This window comes from Panicum virgatum, chromosome 5K (genome assembly GCF_016808335.1).
Source record: "Panicum virgatum strain AP13 chromosome 5K, P.virgatum_v5, whole genome shotgun sequence".
NCBI lineage: Eukaryota > Viridiplantae > Streptophyta > Magnoliopsida > Poales > Poaceae > Panicum > Panicum virgatum.
In genome coordinates, this window is record NC_053140.1 from 46,520,331 (window position 1) to 46,540,424 (window position 20,094).

Genomic DNA, 20,094 nt, shown 5'->3' on the forward strand with positions numbered 1-20,094 from the left:
AGTCCATTGTTTCATCAGATTTCTTTACTCTTCACGGTATGGAATTTAGTTATTTGCTTAGATTATTCACTGTTCTCTAACAATCAGCTTTGGGCCCAAACAGTTTTCAGTTGCTGAAGCTGATAATAGGGAATGTTGTTGATCCTGATCTGTCCCCTTTTTCCAGTATGATCAGCACTTTTCAGTAAGCAAGTTTTGATTTATGTTGTGTTCTCTGGTGAAGTTTTGAGCAGGAACAGATGAAGCATGTTCTGCACTTGCTTGTACTCTCCCATGTTTTCTCGGTTTCATCTAGAGAAGCTAACGAGAACGAGCGTTGATCCATGTCTCAGCGAGCAGAAGATAGAGCACGGAAGCCAATAAATTCAGAGAAGCTAACAAGAACATGCGTGGATCTGTGTCTCAGCGAGCAGAACATCTATCATAGAGCACGGAAGCCGTGCACGGAAACCATGGATTGAGAAATGGATTGTAATGGGTTGAATCCATGGACTGTCAAACAATTTAATTTGGTTTGGCTTGAAATTATACAATGGTTTGGGTAGTTTGGATTGTCAACGTGGAGGGTTGGATTGGATTGGGGGGACTTGACTTGTATGGTGGAAATGGATTGGTGGGGTTTCGGATGGGATTTTGGCCCATTTGCAGGTTTGTCCTACCTGCCAGACGCTCAAGTTCCAGCCAGCGCTGGCTAGAGCCAGCCAACCGATCGGGCTGATTGAGGCCACGTCCGCCGCCGGCCGCCGCCGGCGCCATCCATTTCAAGAAGGATTTTTTTTTCTGAATTCCAACAAGGATTTTCATGTCCCTCCTTTCTACACTACGCGGCAGGATCGTCTGATACTTTCGTTCCTGTTGTTGGAGAAGAGCTCCTGAGCGCAGCTACCGGAAGAAGAAACTGTGAAGTAAAACGGGCCTGGGAAGTCAAAAGATGAGCTCACACGAAACCGTCCGCAATCTGACCTGAGCGCTGCAGAACTGAAGGTGTCTGCAGAACTCAAGTTTGGTTCTACCGGAGGTTATCGTAAAATCCGTAACATCGATTATCTGAATACTAATTAGTCGTAGTTCATAATTAACCCATACAATGCTCCAATAAATATATGCTAACTAAGAATTCATTAAATGTAAATAAATTCATCTCGTAAATAAACTCTAAACTTATGCAATTAATTTTATAATTAACTTATTTAATCTAACTCACATCAAAACATTTGATGTGACAGTCTAAAATAAACCTCGGACAACCACTTTAGTAGCATCATGGTCGTCCAAGAATCCAAACGAAGGGCAAAATCTAGTACTTATAAAGAATTAAAGTTACGGAAATACTAGGAGAGCCATAGATTTGCCGTGCAACCACAAACCTCTCTCATCCTTGCCAAAAGAGACCCCTACATTATGAATCGACTTCCAGCTACAAGCTTGGGCATTTATCTCAGCTAGGACCTCCGAGGACACAATCTTGAAGCGAGGAATATAACCAATACACCGGAACCACAGACGACTGAAGTAAACAGGCGGAAGCACCTAGAATAACAGCTAACAGGCTAAAGAGGCGCAATCAAGGACAGCAGCTAACAGCACAGATAGATAATCTCAAGTGGTACGCCTTCGCTGAAGACCTGAAGCTGCACCCAATGATGGGACCCCCGTCCCGAGAGCTCAGCAGCTCACGCAAGAGGCGTCGTCACGCTTCTTGAAGAATGCAGAATCCGCATAACAATCACTTTCTTCAGATCTGGCGGGTGTTGTATGACTTGCAATTCTGGCACTTGTGCGCGATCAAATGGAACTGCACCTCTGATATTGCCCCGCAGTCGTTGCATAATATGCGGACCTACAAGGAAATAAAATCAAATTAGAAGCGTTTAGAACAGGCTGTGCCTCTAGTTCAATCTATCTAATACATCAGCAATCAGGAGATACAACAAAGGATCCAGAAATGGCTTTGGCACGGGTTTTATGGGATCACACATTTCCACTATTCCACGTCAGCACACTTGAGAATAATCTCATGGCTACAGTTCGAGATGTTAGACTTGCCTTATTAACTTTGTTTTCAGCCTGAAGAGCAGGGTTTTTATCCTTAAAAGGCTGCAATCATAAGGGTTTCAGCAAAAGAGAAAGGAAGATTACCATCTTGTCATCATAAGAATCGGATAGAGTCGCCAGCTCCATGTCGAGTCTCCCCCATGCCTTGGACATGTCACAAACTGACTTGGAGCAAAGTGGGCATGCAAACCTGTAGATTCATTTTTAGCAGTCAAAACCCAGTCTGCATGGTAAACCAAAGCATACAAAAGGGACATGCAGAACCAACTTACTGGCAGTGCTCCTCCATTTCTTTCAAGCACTTCACATGAATGGTATGACCGCAAGGCAGGACAGAAACATCATTTGTCGACTCAAACAAGTACTGGCATTCATGAAACAGAATCAGTAACAGGATAGCATTAGAACAAGAGCAGAGATTAAACAATTCATGAAAACATAATCGAATATCTTGAACATTAAAAAAGAGCAGAACACCAACCTCAAAGCAGATTGGACAGTCATGATGCATTGCTCCTTCAATACATGCATGACTGTTCTTCAGCACAATTGAATAACAACATCCTACAGGAAATAGATAAACAGTGATAAACCATACCAGTTGACTAAGTGCCTATAAATTATAACAATGCTGAATTACTTCATAACCATTTATAATAACATAAGGATTCTGAAAAATAGCTCTTACAAGGAAGACAAATAGTATTAGTAAAATACAACTTATTGGATAGCGAGCCGAGTTTAGGATTGGATGGTTAGCCAAGTAGAGTTTTGGATTGGATGGTTAGACAAGTAGAGTTTAGGAAATGTATCTTCCATTTTCCAAATCAGTGTACATTTTTCAGCTAGCAATCGACAAATGAAAATAGGTCAAACTGTCATTGGAAAACTAAATTCATATACCCAATTGCGTGCCACGTGGCATAATGGAAATTACAAATTCAGAGAAAGATCAAAACTATTCAGAAGCACAGAACGAATTATATAGTGACTTTAGAATGAAATATTAAACAAAGCAGAGAAGTGTGTGGCATTACCGCATTTTGAGCAGTGGAAGAAATTTTCCCTCCCTCCAATTCTGCAAACAGTTACAATCAAAGTATTAGTTTCTATACTTTAAACTTTAACTGCATCCATACCATGTCCACTTCGAAAAACTACCATAGACGTACCTACATATTCCACATCCATTGCAGTGATACTGTTGTTTAGAAACCTAAAATCACAAACAGAAGATTTAGCGAGGCGCACTCTTAACATCTAAAATAAAACAAACAGAATATACAATAGCAAGATTTCTCTTACTAACATCATCATCGAAGAGCTTGCACAATCCACAGAAGTACTTCCCCATGCATACTCCACAATTGATGCATACTTGTCGTACCTGGCAGCAGACAAAGCAGCATGATGATATAGTTACATAGAAACATAAATATAGCATGTCACGAAGTAGTTGCAAAGGTTGAATCACACACCTCTTGTTCAGTGCCACATAATGAGCATATAACCTGATGACAGAAAAATGAAAACATGGACTCAGCTGAATGCAAAAGTAACTTGCAAGCATAAGGTGAGCCTATAGGGCAAACTTACCTGCTGCACTTCCTGGCGTGGAAGTTCATGTCTCCTCAGTGTATCGACTTTAATGGAATTCTATCAGTAAAAGTACATATTATATTAGTTTTCCTATATTTAAGATGAACCATGGTTCAAAAACAATAATAGGCACACTGATACTAAGCGCATACAATGGAACATGGAAATATTCTACTGAATACCAATTACGCAATAAAAACAAAACCATGAAATATGAGCAGAGAATAACTCACTGAGGATTCTAGATAGAAATACAGGCTGCAAATGCCACGTATAAAGCTGTAGCAAACATCAAGCTACTAACAGTATCTTGAGCAAGAACTGAGTACTTATCTACTAGGAGTAAAAACATACCAAACTGCATGTGTTTTCAGACTTTTCACTGTTTGTAAGATCATGCATAAATACACGACAATTGACAAAGCACACAAAGCAAATTGATTATCATAGATCATACCACAGAAAAAATGATGTGACATTACAACTCCAAAAATTATACCTTAACTTCATTGTGGCAGTGCCGGCAATCAAAAATCTCATTGCAGCAAGGAGCTCGTATGCGGCATCTCCTTCTGTAGTGTCGACACCTGCCATTCAAATGCTTGTTACTTGATATCACGGAGTTTGTTAAGGAAGTCAATGTTCTAAGCAGAAGCCAAATAGACAAGGCAACCAAAGGTTAAGAGAAAGGCATACCCATACTGCATTATTCCTTTCTCAAATTTCTCAAAATCATCAGAATCTGAACCGTTGATCTTCTCTTTTTTGTAATTTCCACCAGACTCCAAAGAGCCCTTGGTGTATTCCTCCACATTTAGCTTGGCTTGTCCATGTTGAGCAGAAGCAGACTCAAGGTGTAGATCCAATGCGCCCATCTTGACTGTTTTTTTTTTACCGCTGAAAGCTATCACGTTGGAAACACAACACAAATACCTGCAAATATCATGTATTTAGCAGGATTGCTCCCGGTACAGAATGCAGTCGGAGGTCCTAAATTCGAGGAAACCACTGCGCGCAGTTCTGGAATGCCATATACTGCCGAAGGCCAGGCATCACAAAAGATGAAAGCAACGCCGAACATCTCCAACCAGCAAAATCTCGATAAACTGATCACCCAGCAGTCACAGATAGCACTATCTATCTGGACAGTGAGCTGAGAGGGGAATAATACTACTCGATAGGTATCCATCCAGACTCCAGAGAACTCCCAAGCAATCGAACATCCATCTGCATGATATTTACCGCGTTGTCCACCCCCATTCTGTGGCAAGAGGAACACGTCATAGCATCAAATGCCAGGAAATGAAGAAAAAAAATGAAACATGACAAGGTTTCGACATGCTAGCGTGTACCACTCGTGCACGTTTTTATACTCTGAAAGGTTCATTAAGACGTTAGATTTCAAGGAAGCCTACCTCCAGCAGACATCAGCTTCATCTTCGAAATCTTTACTTAACAAGCACTGCTACCCATAACAGATTTTCAATCCATTGATTCTTTGATGAGAAGTACCTTGGAGAAAACCAGCAAGCTCTTTCGTGCATCATCCTAAGGTTCTACTTGAGATTTCACCGATTCAGACCTGAAATTTAACCTATATCTACTTCCAACTGAATAGAGATCATCTCAGAACACCAGTGACCCAGTTTTACATGACTGGCATAAGAGAAATGCTCTCCCTAATTCTTGTACAAGGAGTACAGAAACGAATAGCCTGTGAGCACTGAGCAGTCCACAAACTGCTCCTTCAAATTCTCGACTCTGTAGGCACATAAAGGAAGTCGTCCAGAAGATGATAGGTTCCCCCATTACGTTGCCAAAACGTATACTTCTCTTTAATTTAGCGAAGGAACTGCAATCAACTTGTGCTGACCGGTATTTGCAAAGGACAGCCAAATCAAGGATGTAAAATGGCATAGTGTTGTGCCGCAAGAGATGATAGAGCAAACAAAAGTGTGGTATGCATATGGAGCAAACATTTCTGACGAGAAACCATATGCAGTAAATATTGGTTATGGAAGTCGCAGAATGCATTGCTTAGGACAGTATATAAGTTCTGAACTTCTAAAGGCGCAGAGTCCTTGGCACTGTTAAATTCTAGCCCAATATCTAGGTACATAATCAATCGCTGATAGGCATCGGGGAACCATTATCCCAGGTATCGGACCATGCACACAACATTACCACGAACCTAGAACACAACCCCAGAATCGTCAATATCATCTCAAGTAGGCTGTAGGCACCCAACGCTGTCGGTACAAACCAAAAGAATCAGGCACATGCAGTTGTTGCAAAACGATAAAGGGGATGGACATTTTATACAGATCGCACGACCAATCAAGCGCCAAATGTACTGATGCTCCACCGTGCACACCAAAAGTAAATCGAACAATCAGTCATCACAATCCGCAATCAAGCCGAGCAATTAGTCACCGCAAACCAAAATCAGAGCAAGTAGACATTTATCAGCTCATCAGCATCTAGGCGCACCCGCAAGCAATCAAAACAATCGCACGTACCTAAGCAGATCGACCAATCAGAACAGAGCAAATTTAAGCGCGCGCACAGGAATCAGAACAGAAAACTAGAAAAACCGCGAGGCGTATGACGAACTTCCTATCGCACACGCGACCCAATCGAGCGGGGCCGGACGACGCGGCGGCGGCCGCCGACCGAGAGGAGCCCGGATCCTGCAGCGCCTGCGGGGTGTGGATTTGGGGAACTCGGGGACAAGGACGACGGGGTTGGGGGTGTGAAGGTTTCGTAGGCCGTACTGTAGCTGGGAGTGAGTGGTAACTGCGATTCAGATGGGGAAGGCTGGGAGGAGCGTATTTAAACTGCTTCCAAGGAGGACACGGTTTCCAGAGGGTTCGGCTGACGTGGACCGGGCCTAGCGGACCGCGACTGCGATTTTGGTCTTATCCTGGGTGCGAGGACGACGAGAGAAACGGCCGTGTGAACGCGGCGTATGGATTAACAAAAAAAAATCTTGCTACTGTATTTTCTAAAAGAATAAAATGCAGGTTGGAAACAAGGATAATGCAGAAAAGACTTTTTTTTCTACTTTCGGAACACTATGCAGCACATGGTTTTGGTACATTCTTGCAAAGATTGTTAGAGCAATTACAATACACAATTATGTTGAACTATCCTACACAATCCCACTAGTAGTTAGGGGCGGATCCAAAGGGGGGCTGGGGGCTCCAGCCCCCCTACTGCTGGTGCATCAATGGAAACATGGGGAGGGTGAGGGAGAAGAAGAGGTGGAAGAAAGAAGAAAAAATGGAGAGATGGTGGAAGAAGAGATCAGCCTCTCTTTGATTCTGTTCTGCATCCGCCACTGCTAGTAGTAGTCTAGTAGAAGAAGGTACCAACAAAAATACACAATCCTATCCCAGACCGTAACCGCCGCGCACCGCGGCTGATGCCGCCACGTAGGCTCCAGCCTCCACCGCCCCACGGGCCTCCGCCATGGAGCTGCCGGGAGCCTGCCGGGTGCCCGGCCCCGTGCCGTGACGTGAGGAGCTACGTGTTCCCGCGATGAGGGATTATTTACGTCACGTCCCGCGCGATCCGAATGGATCGTACAATTAGTCTAGCCGCCGCGACGGTGATTCGGCGCGGGCGCACGGCGGCGCATGAATCATGCGGCCCGACGTGATCACGACCCGGCCGGCGCTGCGCAACGTTTCGCTCGCGTGCCTCCACCTGGGGCGCGACTAGACCTGGGCATCCTCCGGGCCGGGTCGGGTTCGGGTCGGGCCAAAAAAAGCCCGGTGTTTTTTCTAGCGGCCCGTGCCCGACCCGACCCGGTGGCCGGGCCGTAAAATTGAGCCCGCACCCGACCCGACAGCCAGTCGGGTCGGGTCGGGTTCGGGTCGGGTCGGGCCGGGCCTATGTAAAATGTCGGGTTCCTTCGGGTTTTTCGGGTTTCGGGTCAAAATTTTTAGCCCGTGCCCGGCCCGTCAGTCATACCGGGTCAAAAATTTTGACCCGAGCCCGCCCATCAAACTCTTCGGGTCGGGTCGGGTCGGGCTATTTTCGGGCGGGTTGGGTCGGGTCCGTCGGGTCGGGCAGCCCATGCCCATGTCTAGGCGCGACGCGTCCCTCTTGGGCCGAGACGTGTACAGGAGCTAGTGGCTCTCCCGTGCACGGCCCCTCGGTCCTGGTCCTGGTCCTGGTCCTGGGCAAAATTTTGAAATCGGACGTGTTTGATTCGGCCCCAGGACGGAGCTCCCGGCGTGCACACCAGCTATTCCAGCCTGCGCCACGAAATCGCAGGCCGTGTGTTTGGTTAGGATTTCATGAAATTTTTTTCATTTTTGACTACTAATTTAAAATATTAAATAAAGTCTAATTACAAAACTACCTTCACAACCCTCGTGTAAATCGCGAGACGAATCTAATAAAGCCCTTGACCGCACGTTACTTTAGCATCACTGTAGCAAATCATCAATTAATTACCGTCATTAGATTCGTCTCGAAAAATTACACACATCCCTAAAAAGATTTTGCAAATAGATTTCATTTGGTATTCCATGCGGGCATTCGTCTTTTTGTGTAATTTTGATTTGACGGCTAACCAAACACGGCCGCAGCTTCAAATGATCACGCGGATAGATCCCAATCCCATCGTCGTCGGGTAATAATCCGTTTCGTATACGCCAGCTACTGCTGTTAGGCCAGTCTTAGTGGGAGTGTCATTGACATAGTTATCACCATGTCACTTCTCATACATTTCATGACACTCTTTTTTTCTCTCATCATACTATTGGTACATATTAGTAAATTTAATGTTATGACACTTTTATGACACTTCCACTGAAATTTACCTTACCAGAGGATCAACTTTGGTTAAAAAGAAGAAGAGTACCCCCGAATTTCTGATGAAACGCGGCACAGGTCGCGCTGCAATTATTAGTCCCAGGATCATTACAGTAGAGCGGCTTAAATGCTTGATTTGCCGCGCACTAGCCAATCAGTCGACCAGCAAATGATGCCTGGTTGCTTGCGTGGAGGGCATCGGCGGCACGAAAGCTGCGAGGGCGCGACGGGGATTTGTGGCTTGGCTCGTGCTGACGACGGGACCGGCCAGTGTTTTCTACACGGGGCGGCAGGCAATGGCGAGAAGCTGACTGACGGCCGGTGATTAGGACGCCTCCGTCGTGCGGCCGGCGGGGCAGCGATCAGCACGGTGATGTGCTCCGTCGGTGTCGCGGATCGGAGAAAGCAGGATACGCGATCATGGAGGATGGTTGGGTCTGGGTCACGCCCTTCCTGCGGGTCCGTCATTCGCCGTCCAGCTTTTTGAAGTCACTGTCGTCTGTCGATCGAAACAAGGGAGGAAGGAAGAAGTGTCGTCTGAGATGTGTGATCAGAGAGATTCTGATTACTCACGCTGTTCACGGGGCCGATCGATCGCCGTCCCACCTTTTGAACTCTCCTTTTTCTTTCTTTCTTTCGTTTGGACGACGACGAGGGGTCAAAAAGAGAAAACTCTGCTCAATGTTGGAGGAGAGCAGTCAGTAGCACCACATTTCTCAGAGCCCATTAGGCCCACATAGGGCCACGCAGTTTTCCGAAGAGCCCGTCTTATCCGCACCAGGCCCAGTAACATTTGTCTCCGTGGCTTTCGGCCTTATCCTTCCGTGCTCGAGCTTTTCCTTTGCAAAACCTTTGTACCAGTGGGGACTGAACCGTAGCTCAGTTGGCAAGCGAAGCCGGTGTGCTCCCTGCCCGCCCACGTTTGAAACCGTGCTTCGACCCCTGGTGCCCACCAGGAGCGGTTGTATCCTCAGGCGTCTATGCTCCACGATAGGAGGTGATGTTTTCATCGCTAAGCGAAGCCTGGTCTTCATGAATATATTGTAGGCGTAGTCTTCGTGAATATATTATAGACGTGTCCCTGTGTAGCATGGTTCCCACCAGGAGATTTATTTCCCGTTTTCTGCGGTTGTATCCTCATGCGTCTATGCAGCACAATAGGAGGCGATGTTCTCGTCGCTAAGCGAAGTCTGGTCTTCGTGAATATATTGTAGGCGTGTCCTTGTGTATAAGTTTAGGTCTAGCGTGTGCCTTAGGGATGTGTGTGTGAGGTGCGTGGGTTGTGTGTGGTGTGTGTTGGGCGTGCGTTCAGATACTACAACTTGTACTCCAGGTTTGAGGAATAATATATTCACGAAACCTGGTCTTCGTGAATATATTGTAGGCGTGGTCTTCGTGAATATATTGTAGGCGTGTCCCTGTATAGCCTGGTTCCCACCAGGAGATTTATTTCCCGTATTTTGCGGTTGTATCCTCAGGCGTCTATGCAGCACAATAGGAGGCAATGTTCTCGTCGCTAAGCGAAGACTGGTCTTCGTGAATATATTGTAGGTGTGTCCCTGTGTATAAGTTTAGGTCTAGCGTGCGCCTTAGGAATGTGTGTGAGGTGCGTGGGTTGTATGTGGTGTGTGTTGGGCGTGCGTTTAAATACTACAATTGTACTTCAAGTTTGAGGAAGTAGAAGATTGAGCTTGTCTCGATCACAAGACATTCACAACTGTTGAGCCATTCCAGTCGTGATGTAAGTACTGTAAACATTCAAACTTCTCTCCACACCTCACGCATGTGGTGGACTCCACTCTGCCTTTTGCCTTTTTCTGCCTGATCGGTTTCCCATGTTCGTTGACAGTTCAACCTCCTCACTGTGCTTAGTTTGCTTATTAGGCTGTGTTTAGATTCGTAAAATGGTGGTAAAAAAAGGCACATCGGACACTGTAGCATACTGTACTATTTTCGTTTGTTTGTGGTAATTGTTGTCCTACCATGACCTAACTAGGCTCAAAAGATTCGTCTCGTCGTGTATATCAAAACTATGCAATTAGTTTTTTAATTACCTACATTTAATGTTCCATACATAAGGCAAAAAATTTGATGTGATAGATAGATAGTGAAGTTTGGAGAGAGAAATTTTAGAACTAAACACAGTCTTTGTACTCGGAGTACTACCACAGTCAAGGCTCTAAAGGTAGAGGTAGAGCTGCTACTATTTCAACGCTGCATTGGCAATCAATTTGGCCACAGGTTAGGTGGCAGTACACTTAAATACTTGGGCCATGTTTATTTCCCACCCCATAAACCCCGTAAATAAAAAAAACTGTCACATCGAACATTTTGACACATGCATGGAGTACTAAATGAAATCTATTTATAAATTTTTTTTATAGATGGGTTGTAAATTGCGAGACGAATCTAATGAGCCTACTTAATCCATATTTTGCAACAGTGATGCTACAGTAACCACCCGCTAATTATTGATTAATCAAGGATTAATTAGCATCATTAAATTCGTCTCGCGATTTACAACCCACCTATGCAAAAAGTTTTGTAAATAGACTTCATTTAATACTTCAAATTAGCAAGATTCCAACAGAAATTTTTTTGTGTTTCATCTAAACAGACCTTTAACGGCGTGTTCTAGACTACCAAAAAGGCAAGTGACAAACAAGCATATAAACAAATGGAATTCTAGAAACCGGCTGACCGCGGTTATCATTCCCAAGCTTTAAGACCATACTAATCTACTCGCTCTCTTTGATAATTCCCTGGTCAGTCTTGTGACCGAATCGCCAAATTAAAACTCTAAATTAAGTGTAATAGTCGTCATTTGAACACATCGGACGCATTATCTTAATGGTTTAATTTGGCGATCCTTTTTCATCCCACGGCTCGATCGAAACAACACCGACAGTCCCACACGAAGGCGGGCGCAGATGGTACAAGCACGACAATTACTTGAAAAATACAACACGATAAAATTTTTATACAAACTTTTGCACAAACCGGTTTCAAATACGTTAGTTTTACAAACCGAGTTCAACCATACACTAGCTTACATAAATTACAAGTTTTACAACCCTTGATACCAGAGCTTCAATGAAAGGGGAAAAGACTACATTTCACTACTTCTACACCTCTGCCTAAGAATAACCGGTCAGACCGGTTCCTTCAACCGGTCAGACCGGCCTGCAAGAAACCCCTGCGCAAATACCGATCAGACCGGTCAGACCGGTCCCAACAAAACTGACAGGGTGCACACCCTGCCCACAGGTGTGCAAACCGACAAACCTCTAATCTAGGGGTCTCGATCCACAACTTCCCACCCCTCTGCATCTCTACGGATGAATTTGACGCAGCAGGGACAGAAGCCAACTTCCGGGTGTCCTGTAACAAAAATTGGTGGCAACAAACTCTGAGCAACTAATACTTAGCAAAACTTACCCGACCAGTGGGTATAACTTAGCCCACATATCTAGACATGCAAAGCATTTTACTGGTAGTTATTTTGCAGAAAAGCAACTACAGTAATTCCTTACTTTCATTATTTCAGCCTCAGATTATATATGAATTAACTCTAATCTAATATTTGCAGGAATCAACTATAGCAAACATGATGGTGCAATCCAAATATCTCAATGTGTTCAAGATTATATATATATATATATATATAACTTACATTCTAACATTTTGCTACGATGCAGCAAAGAGATCAAGGCCCTCATAACCGCGAGACACGGCGAATCGATTCGATTTAACCTTTCAAGGTGGATCTAACCAACATGGCATGCAAAATCCTCGTCGGTCCTCACGCACCAACCTTTCCCCTCCCCGCCTCGAACTACAGGAATCAGTCCAACGACATATGGTCAGTCGAGCTTAACGTGAGACCACCAAAAAGAAACATATGCATCCCCAATTCTCCGCGACTACTCGACTAGCCCCAGGAGTTGGGTGCGGGTTCTTGTACTTTCGAAACAAAGCAGTACTTGGCTTATCGGTTTCGACTACCTCCTACTCCCGGTATGCGGTTAGTATAGTTCAATCCCCGATCAGCACTGCCGACAACGACCGGTCCTTAATCGACACGGACGGACCTAAGACACACAGGAACCCTGTCCTGCAATTAGGGTTCCAAACAATTCATAAACCTAATGCACAAGTAATAGAAATATATATATATGTGTCATAATTTAAAATAGTAGGATGTGCACCGGGGCTTGCCTTGCGTCTGCTGCTCATTACTGGGGTGAGTTGGGCCTTGGGCCGACTCCCCACGATCCTCCTGCTGCGGGGTTTGCCCCTGTGGCCTCTGTGGCTCCGCAACCACCTCGTATACCACCTCCTCTACCGCGGCTGCTACACGTGTGCATATGCATATGACATGAGAATGGATACATAAATTTTTTTAAAAAAATTACAAGTAACCAATAGCCAAATTAAATTCTAGCTATTTGCACCAACTAACCCTAATGAAACCCTCTCAGCTCTGCTAGCACCGGTCAGACCGGTCCTAGATACTCAACCACACCACCAGTCAGACCGGTCACTCCGACCGGTCAGACCGGTCCCACCCAGACCAAAACCTAGAATCCTCGGCGCGGCGAAAATCGCCCACCAAAACCGAAACCCTTCTAGACACTAGTTCCTGGACGCAATTGGGTGTGTTTGACCAGAGGAAATCGCCTAAAATCATCTAGAGAGGGAGATCGATCCATCCCTAGCTGAAGTACCTTAGATGAGTCCTTTCCCCGCGAAGAACTTGAATCCCCGGCTCCCCTGAGAGGGAATCGAGTAGGAGATGATTCACCACGCCGATTGGAGTCCTCCCACGCCTTGGAATCGATTTGGAGTGAGGATTTGGGGAAGAAGAGTTTGGAAAGAGGGGGGGCTCGGGAGGGCGAGTTGGGCACGGGGTGAGACCGAGAAAGTTGGTGAGAGAGGGAGTGAGGTTTAAATAATGTGAGGCCAATAAAACGGTTGAGTCAGCCCCCAACCGGTCAGACCGGTTGCCCAGACCGGTCAGACCGGTCTGGCCCAGGCTGACAGAATCAAGTTTGAGTTGGTGATTTGTCGCATGAGTTTTGAACTAATGACTGCGGTTAGCTTAATTACAGGTGATTAACACCTGTGGTGTTAAAGTCCAGCCCAGTTCATCTCGTCAGAAAAGTTCAGTTCAGCTCGTTGGATTCGTCCGTATCTCTCTAGCTACGAAATGCTGATAAGCCGGAGGAAGGCACTCAAAGGATAAACCGGATACAAATCCATTTCTACGCTAGGATATATATAGTATTACCGTTAAGATTTGTGAGATAAAAAATGCAGCAAATCATCTATTTCGACATGTGATTGCCGAGAAGGTGGCGGGTTCTACTTGCTTTCCGCCCGCCGAATCTTGTGCCGTCGTCACGCATGACAGTTCAGAGCAGCCGCCGGGGGCAGAGAGCAGCTAGCTTAGCTAGAGTCTCCCGAATAAGCTTTGCTTCACCTGAGGGAGGCATCATTCGGCCGTGGCTAATGAGTGCCCTCCCACCATTAATGGACGGATGGATGCACGGGTGGTGGCAGATTTCAACTCTCTTTGCGAGAAGATTTGGAAATGGTGAGTCAGATTCGAGGAAAGTGCTAGAACCCTTTTGGCATTATTGACGCAACTGCCCTGTTAATCGTTGAAAATGCCCTATTCTTGGTTGAACAAGGCCAGGATGGATGATGGTCATGTTTCGGGTCTCCATTCCTGTCCACCAGGGGTGGTTAAAAAGCTAGGAGGAGCAGGAAGGAAGTTGTGAGCCACGAGGGTTAAGGCGTAGCGTAGAGTAGATTATTTGTGTTAGCTAACTTTTAGACCAGTAAAAGGAGATTCTGAATTCCATTCTGTTTTTGGGGAGACATTAGGATATGCTATCTTCTAGTACCAACTAAGCTGGAAGAATAGTTTCAGAATCTGGTTCATGGCTCACTGCCTCACTGGGAATACATGAGGTCAGGGAATGCTGGTAGTGCTGCCGATAATGTTCTAGAGCGAATAATATTGATGACCGACTGATTTTCTTGCAACCTGTGGCAGTATTTTACAATTGAAAAAAATTACAATTACAAGGAAGACACACACAACGCATGCCACGCTCGTACCAGACGCGAGCAAGGGCGCTCCTAGCTCATATCACACGTCTAGAAACACACGTGCTGACACCAGAATTTTTTTTCTTATTTATGGGCCTATCATGCAGGCTTGAATCTTGAACAATTGTACTATTGGAAACAATAATGATCTGCTATTCAAATCACTGGCATATGTACAATGCCTTGTTTTGCCAAAAAGTTAATTAGTTTTTTTTCCGGTGGATAAAACAGAGTTGCTTCTCATGAAAATTCCACTGTCACTAGTTTGAGTGTAATGTTGCCGTGGCACTATGATAGCAAAATGTTCATGCTGGTGTGTGCTGCGCGTGATTGGCTGAATCTTGAATGGGGACTGAAAAGGACGACCATTTGGCAAAAATTATACATGGCTCTATTTGGAACGAGAGGACGGGGCAGAAGAAGCTGTGGAATCCCTATCTTTCGGATGAGAGCCAGGTTCCTTCCATCCGATCGGGAGAAACTGCGCCGCTCGACCGTAAACAATGGCTTTCTGTGGTACCAGAAGCCAGTTTTATTCAGGTTCAGGTGACGAATGAAGAGGTGTCGTGGTTCAGTGTGGCACTGCACAGTTCCCTGTGATGGCTACTTTCAGATAGTGCAAGACCAATGCACCATGACGCAATGCAAATTGCAAGCAGTTGGTACTATGTAGCCATTACTCACAGTATGACAGTATGCTGCAATGTTATCTTACCACAGCGATTTGTTTTCTGTTTCTGAATACCATAAATCAGTAGAATATGCACAGGCTTCAGTTGGTGATCGACACCGCTTCAGTGTAGTCATCACCACTAAGGTACAGAGACGAGAAGGATTGAACAGATTCTAGCAGACGCAGTGCTGACTGAAGAAATATCACCGTTAACCGCATACATTCGCTCTGCCCTATTTTTTTAGGACAATAGCAGGTCGCTCTGCCCTCTGACCTCCGAATCGCATTTGCATGTGCGTATGAGGAGGACCTCTGAAATTCTGATCACTACTGAAGCTCAAGCAGACATCCATGGCTGCTGGCGTACGTGTCCAAAGATGCCTGGAAATAACAGCACATGGCACCCAACTCCACGATCACTTTCGCTGCCAAAAATTAACCAATTCCCCGCTGGAAGCGTAATTCCTCAGTCCTCAAGAGTCAAGACCACAACCACCAACCCCTGCACCCGTCTCCCGCACGGTGGAAAAGCGGCGACGAGTGACGGGGGCGCGTCGTGCGATTGCGATGCGAGCGGGGGTTAGTTCCGCGCGGGCTCGATTCCGCCTGCCTCCAAAAACCACTTCCCCAGAAGCCGACGCCGCGCGCGCGGTGGCATGCGGCGGAGGGAGAGCTGCCCAGTAGCTGGCTGACGGCAGCAGCAGAGCGGAGGGCCACGCGCGGCGGCGGCGGGCGGCGTGGGGCCTGCGGGGGTCTCCCGAATCCCACGCGACCACCTCCGCTCGCCCGCCCCCCCCCCCCCCCCCTGCTGCCTATACGTGCCGACCGCCCGGGGGGTGTCTGTTTATAGCGCGCGCGTCTGGACGCGCTGCTATCGCAGAAGCCGGAACCCCATTGCGTGATTAAGCCTCCACTGTTAATAGCACGTGTAATCTAGATAAAAAAAGTCTTGTTTCTCCTTTAAAAGCAAGAATTGTTCTGGAACAAATAACAATATTCTAGAAAATTATCCAAATAGAAACAAAAATGTTCCACCAAATATAGTTTGTTTTGAGAAAAAACAAAACATTCAAAGAACAAAACAAAATGTTCAAAAGAATTGTTCTGAAACAAATAAAAATGTTTTAGAAAAAATATTATCCAAATATAGTCAAATGTGATCTAGTTTGAAAGATCTCATTGTAAATAACCCAATGATGCAATCAGAAATTGATTTGGTTAACTAATTTGTGAACTACAATTTTTCTTATTTGAATGTGTTCGCACGAAAACCGAGTCGATTGCCTTCTTCGGATGGGAGTGGGACTGTGGGAGAGGACGGACCGTGCATGTAACAGTCTAGCATCGTGCGGGCGCGTGGCAAAATTCTTCTGCGACACCACAGCGCCCAGACGCGGGCGCGATGAATAGAATCGCCCGACCGCCCGCGCCGCGTCGCCGTCGCGTGTCGCTCCCGATCCGATCTTCCTCGGACTCGCCATCGATCTGATCGTCGGGGGTTTGCCGCCAATCTGCTGCGACGCGCGCCCATGGTTGCCGTCCCAACTTCCAAGCATATCCTGCACGGCTGCACCACCGCCGGCAGCGGCCAGCCGATGATCCGAACCATGCACGCGTCAGTTGATTGGCTAGCTGCGCGTGCTTCGTTGGCGTGCCGCGTGCGTGACGTCCCTCTGCTGCTGCAGGTACGCATCCATGGGTGATGCATCGGGAGAGGTACTCGTGCATCTACGGACGATGATGCATCGAATGGGAATGGGGGGTGTCCGACTACGATCCGCCATGATTGACAGGATCACAGCGGACTCTGGCCGTTGCCGGCGGATGCATGCATGTCGCACCGAGCACGGGCCGACGCGCATGCGCGCCCCCGCCCGTGACGAGGGACCCCGCGCGGCTTGTTCGTTCTGAAATTGTCTCACTCGTCTGAGATGGTGGTGGTCACACGGGTCTAGCCCTGCTAATGGGTTGGAACCCGCACCGTACCCAACCCCACCCAAAATTAATATATTTAGATACCCAACCCCACCCAACCCAATTAGTTAATTTCTCAACTCTAACCAACCCGCCCCATTATAAGCGGGTAACCCATAAAAACCCATGGGTTCTACTATGCAGAGGAATTTAGTGGTTCTACACTTAATGTGGGGACCACATATATGTCTAGCCACACTACTTTGCACAGAGTATCTGTCAGTCATATTGACTCATCTCTAAAAAATTCAGTCAATTTCGATAAAATTTTATAGTGTGAACGCGAGGTTTTAATTCCAGGGTCCGGCTCTTGATGTGGAGCCCACGTATAGTTCTAGCCACGCTATTTTGCACAGAGTAGCTGCCAGTCGTACTGAGTCATCTCCAATAAATTTCAGTCAATTTCGATAAAATTTTATAGTGTGAACGCGAGATTTTAATTCTAGGGTCCGGCTCTTGATGTGGAGCCCACGTGTAGTTCTAGCCACGCTGCTTTGCACAGAGTAGCTGCCAGTCGTACTGAGTCATCTCCAACAAATTTCAGTCAATTTCGATAAAATTTTATAGTGTGAACGCGAGGTTTTAATTCTAGGGTCCGGCTCTTGTTGTGAAGTCCACGTGTAGTTCTAGCCACGCTGCTTTGCACAGAGTAGCTGCCAGTCGTACTGAGTCATCTCCAACAAATTTCAATCAATTTCGATAAAATTTTATAGTGTGAACACGATGTTTTAATTCCAGGGTCCGGCTCTTCATGTGGGGCCCACAGGTAGTTCTAGCCACACTGCTTTGCACAAAATAACTGCCAGTCGTACTGAGTCATCTCCAACAAAATTCAGTCAATTTCGATAAAATTTTCTGATATAAACACGTGGTTTTAATTTCAGAGTCCAGCTCTCACGTGGGACCCACATTTATATATAGTTATACTATTTTGTAAAAAGTATCCATTTCAACCCACCCCTACCCGCCCCAACCCGCATTTATATAGAACCCGCCCCGACCCACCCCATTAACTAATACAACCCATTTTAAATCATTCAAACACACTCCATTTCAAAACTCACCCCATAAAACCCATTTCAACCCAACCCATTAGCAGGCCTACACGGGTCGACCACGACGTCCATGGATCCTAGTTCCAAGTAGTCTGAACATCTCTGCCGTGTAGTACTAGGCTAGTACTAGCCAGTGCCATGTGGGCGGCTACTGATCAGCCTATCGTAACGGGAGTTTTTGTTGCATGCAAGCCGGGCCCTCTGGAAGAGAGGCTTCTTTACGGTCAGGGAAACAGCAAATCTTAAGGCGACAAAAGCTGGAGTAGGGATGGCAACGGGCATACTACCCGCGGGTAGAGGATGTTCAGACCCGCACCCGTCAGATCACTTTCAGACCCGTATCCGCGCCCGCGACCCGCCACGGGTAACAAACTGTGCCCGTGCCCGTGACCCGCGGGTGCCGTGTACCCGCGAGCACGCCCGCCCGCCCGCCAAGATCTGCTGGAGCAGATCCGGCGAGGGGCAAGTCGGCGACGGGCTTCAGGAGGCGGGAGGCGGCGAGCCGGCGGCCGCTCGGGCACTAGACCGTGCGCGCGGCGCAGCGGCCGGCCGGCCGCGGGTCGGCGGCCCCTCGGGCACCATGCGGGGCGCGGTGGCAGGCGGAAGGCAGCGGGTTGGGGCCGCTCGAGCTCCAGACGGCGCGGCGGTCGGCCGCGGGTCGGCGGCCCCTTGGGCGCCAAGCGGGGCGCGGTGGCAGGCGGGAGGCCGCGGGTAGGGATCGCTCGAGCTCCAGACGGGGCGTGGTGGCCGGTGGGAGGCCGGGGGTCGGCGGCCCCTCGGGCTCCAGGCGGGGTGCGGCGGCCGGCGGGATGCCGCGGGTCGGTGGCTGCTGATGCTCCAGGCGGGTTCGACGAGCTGGAGACGAGGGCGGACCGGCAGAGATGGGGGCACGAGGCATCGCTGCGTCGGGCCATTGGCGTCGGGGTCGGGGACTCGGGGTGGGGTGGCGGCGGCTGGGGTCTGGGGAACGGGAGGTCGGGATGGGATGGAATGAGGGCAAACCCTAGAAGTGCTTGCTTATATACTTGTATACAGGGTCCACATGTTAGTTCATGTTGCGGGTTTACGGGTAGAGCAGGCACGGGTACCATTTTTTCAAACCCGCGAAACTTTACCCGCTGGGTTTAAATACAAACCCGCACCCGTACCCGTGGGCACAAATCCAAACCCAAATCCTCACCCTAGTGGGTTTATGCCCGCGGGCACGCGGGTAATTTGTACCCGTTGCCATCCATAAACTGGAGTCCAACACGAAGTTTTGCTGCTGGTGGTTACCGCTAGCTGCGGTTTTGTAAACAGGATTGACATGCATGTAGGTCAAATTTGTGCCTCTCAACGCGCTAAAATTTGCATAAAGCATCATCGGCAGCTTCCAATAAATCTTTTTCAATAACTAATTAATAGCTAGGGATGTTCTCCTAATATTTCTTTCATAGTTATTGAGGGTCTGTTTTTTCGGGTTCTTGCACCTATTTCACCCAAAACTCTACTACTCCCTCTGTTCTAAATTATAGGTCATTTTGATATTTCTATATTCATAGATTTTAGTATGGATCTAGATATATATTATGTCTAGATACATAACAAAAACTATGAATTTAGAAATGCCAAAATGACCTATAATTCGGAATGGAGGAAGTACCTCGTAACGCTTTTGTGCCACTTACACCTCAAAGGGGCTATAGCATGAAAGGTAACTTCTCCTACTCAGGTTTAACCTTTACACACCGTTCAAAGCTAATGTGTGTCTGGACGTGATCGGAGGACCTGGATCAGATGGCCTGCGAAAGAAGACCG

At 47.0% G+C, this 20,094-nt stretch overlaps 1 protein-coding gene across 2 annotated transcripts; it reads right to left on the reverse strand.

Moving 5' to 3' along the window:
• Nucleotides 1–1,161: 1,161 nt before the first annotated feature.
• LOC120707848 (probable E3 ubiquitin-protein ligase RZFP34) lies at nucleotides 1,162–6,466 on the reverse strand. Of its 2 annotated transcripts, XM_039992888.1 has the most exons (12): nucleotides 5,070–6,466; nucleotides 4,351–4,915; nucleotides 4,154–4,241; nucleotides 3,652–3,711; nucleotides 3,534–3,566; nucleotides 3,365–3,442; nucleotides 3,228–3,271; nucleotides 3,093–3,133; nucleotides 2,537–2,619; nucleotides 2,328–2,419; nucleotides 2,140–2,245; nucleotides 1,162–1,840 (listed from the first exon to the last, which is right to left on the reverse strand). In XM_039992888.1, the coding sequence occupies exons 2-12, from the start codon at nucleotides 4,527–4,529 to the stop codon at nucleotides 1,736–1,738; spliced, it is 909 nt and encodes a 302-aa protein (XP_039848822.1). In that variant the 5' UTR covers nucleotides 4,530–4,915; nucleotides 5,070–6,466; the 3' UTR covers nucleotides 1,162–1,735. The 2 variants fall into 2 exon arrangements, with proteins under 2 accessions (XP_039848822.1, XP_039848823.1); XM_039992889.1 differs by having other exon boundaries at nucleotides 4,351–6,466.
• Nucleotides 6,467–20,094: the final 13,628 nt, after the last annotated feature.

Bases quoted from the DNA above. Each gene is read 5' to 3' on its own strand.
- LOC120707848 (XM_039992888.1), bottom strand. From the start codon at position 4,529: ATGGGCGCATTGGATCTACACCTTGAGTCTGCTTCTGCTCAACATGGA. The intron at 3,712-4,153 runs GTATAATTTTTG...TTTTACTGATAG, and splicing joins ACTGCCACAATGAAGTTAAG to AATTCCATTAAAGTCGATAC. The intron at 2,620-3,092 runs GTAATGCCACAC...TATTTCCTGTAG, and splicing joins CTTCCACTGCTCAAAATGCG to GATGTTGTTATTCAATTGTG.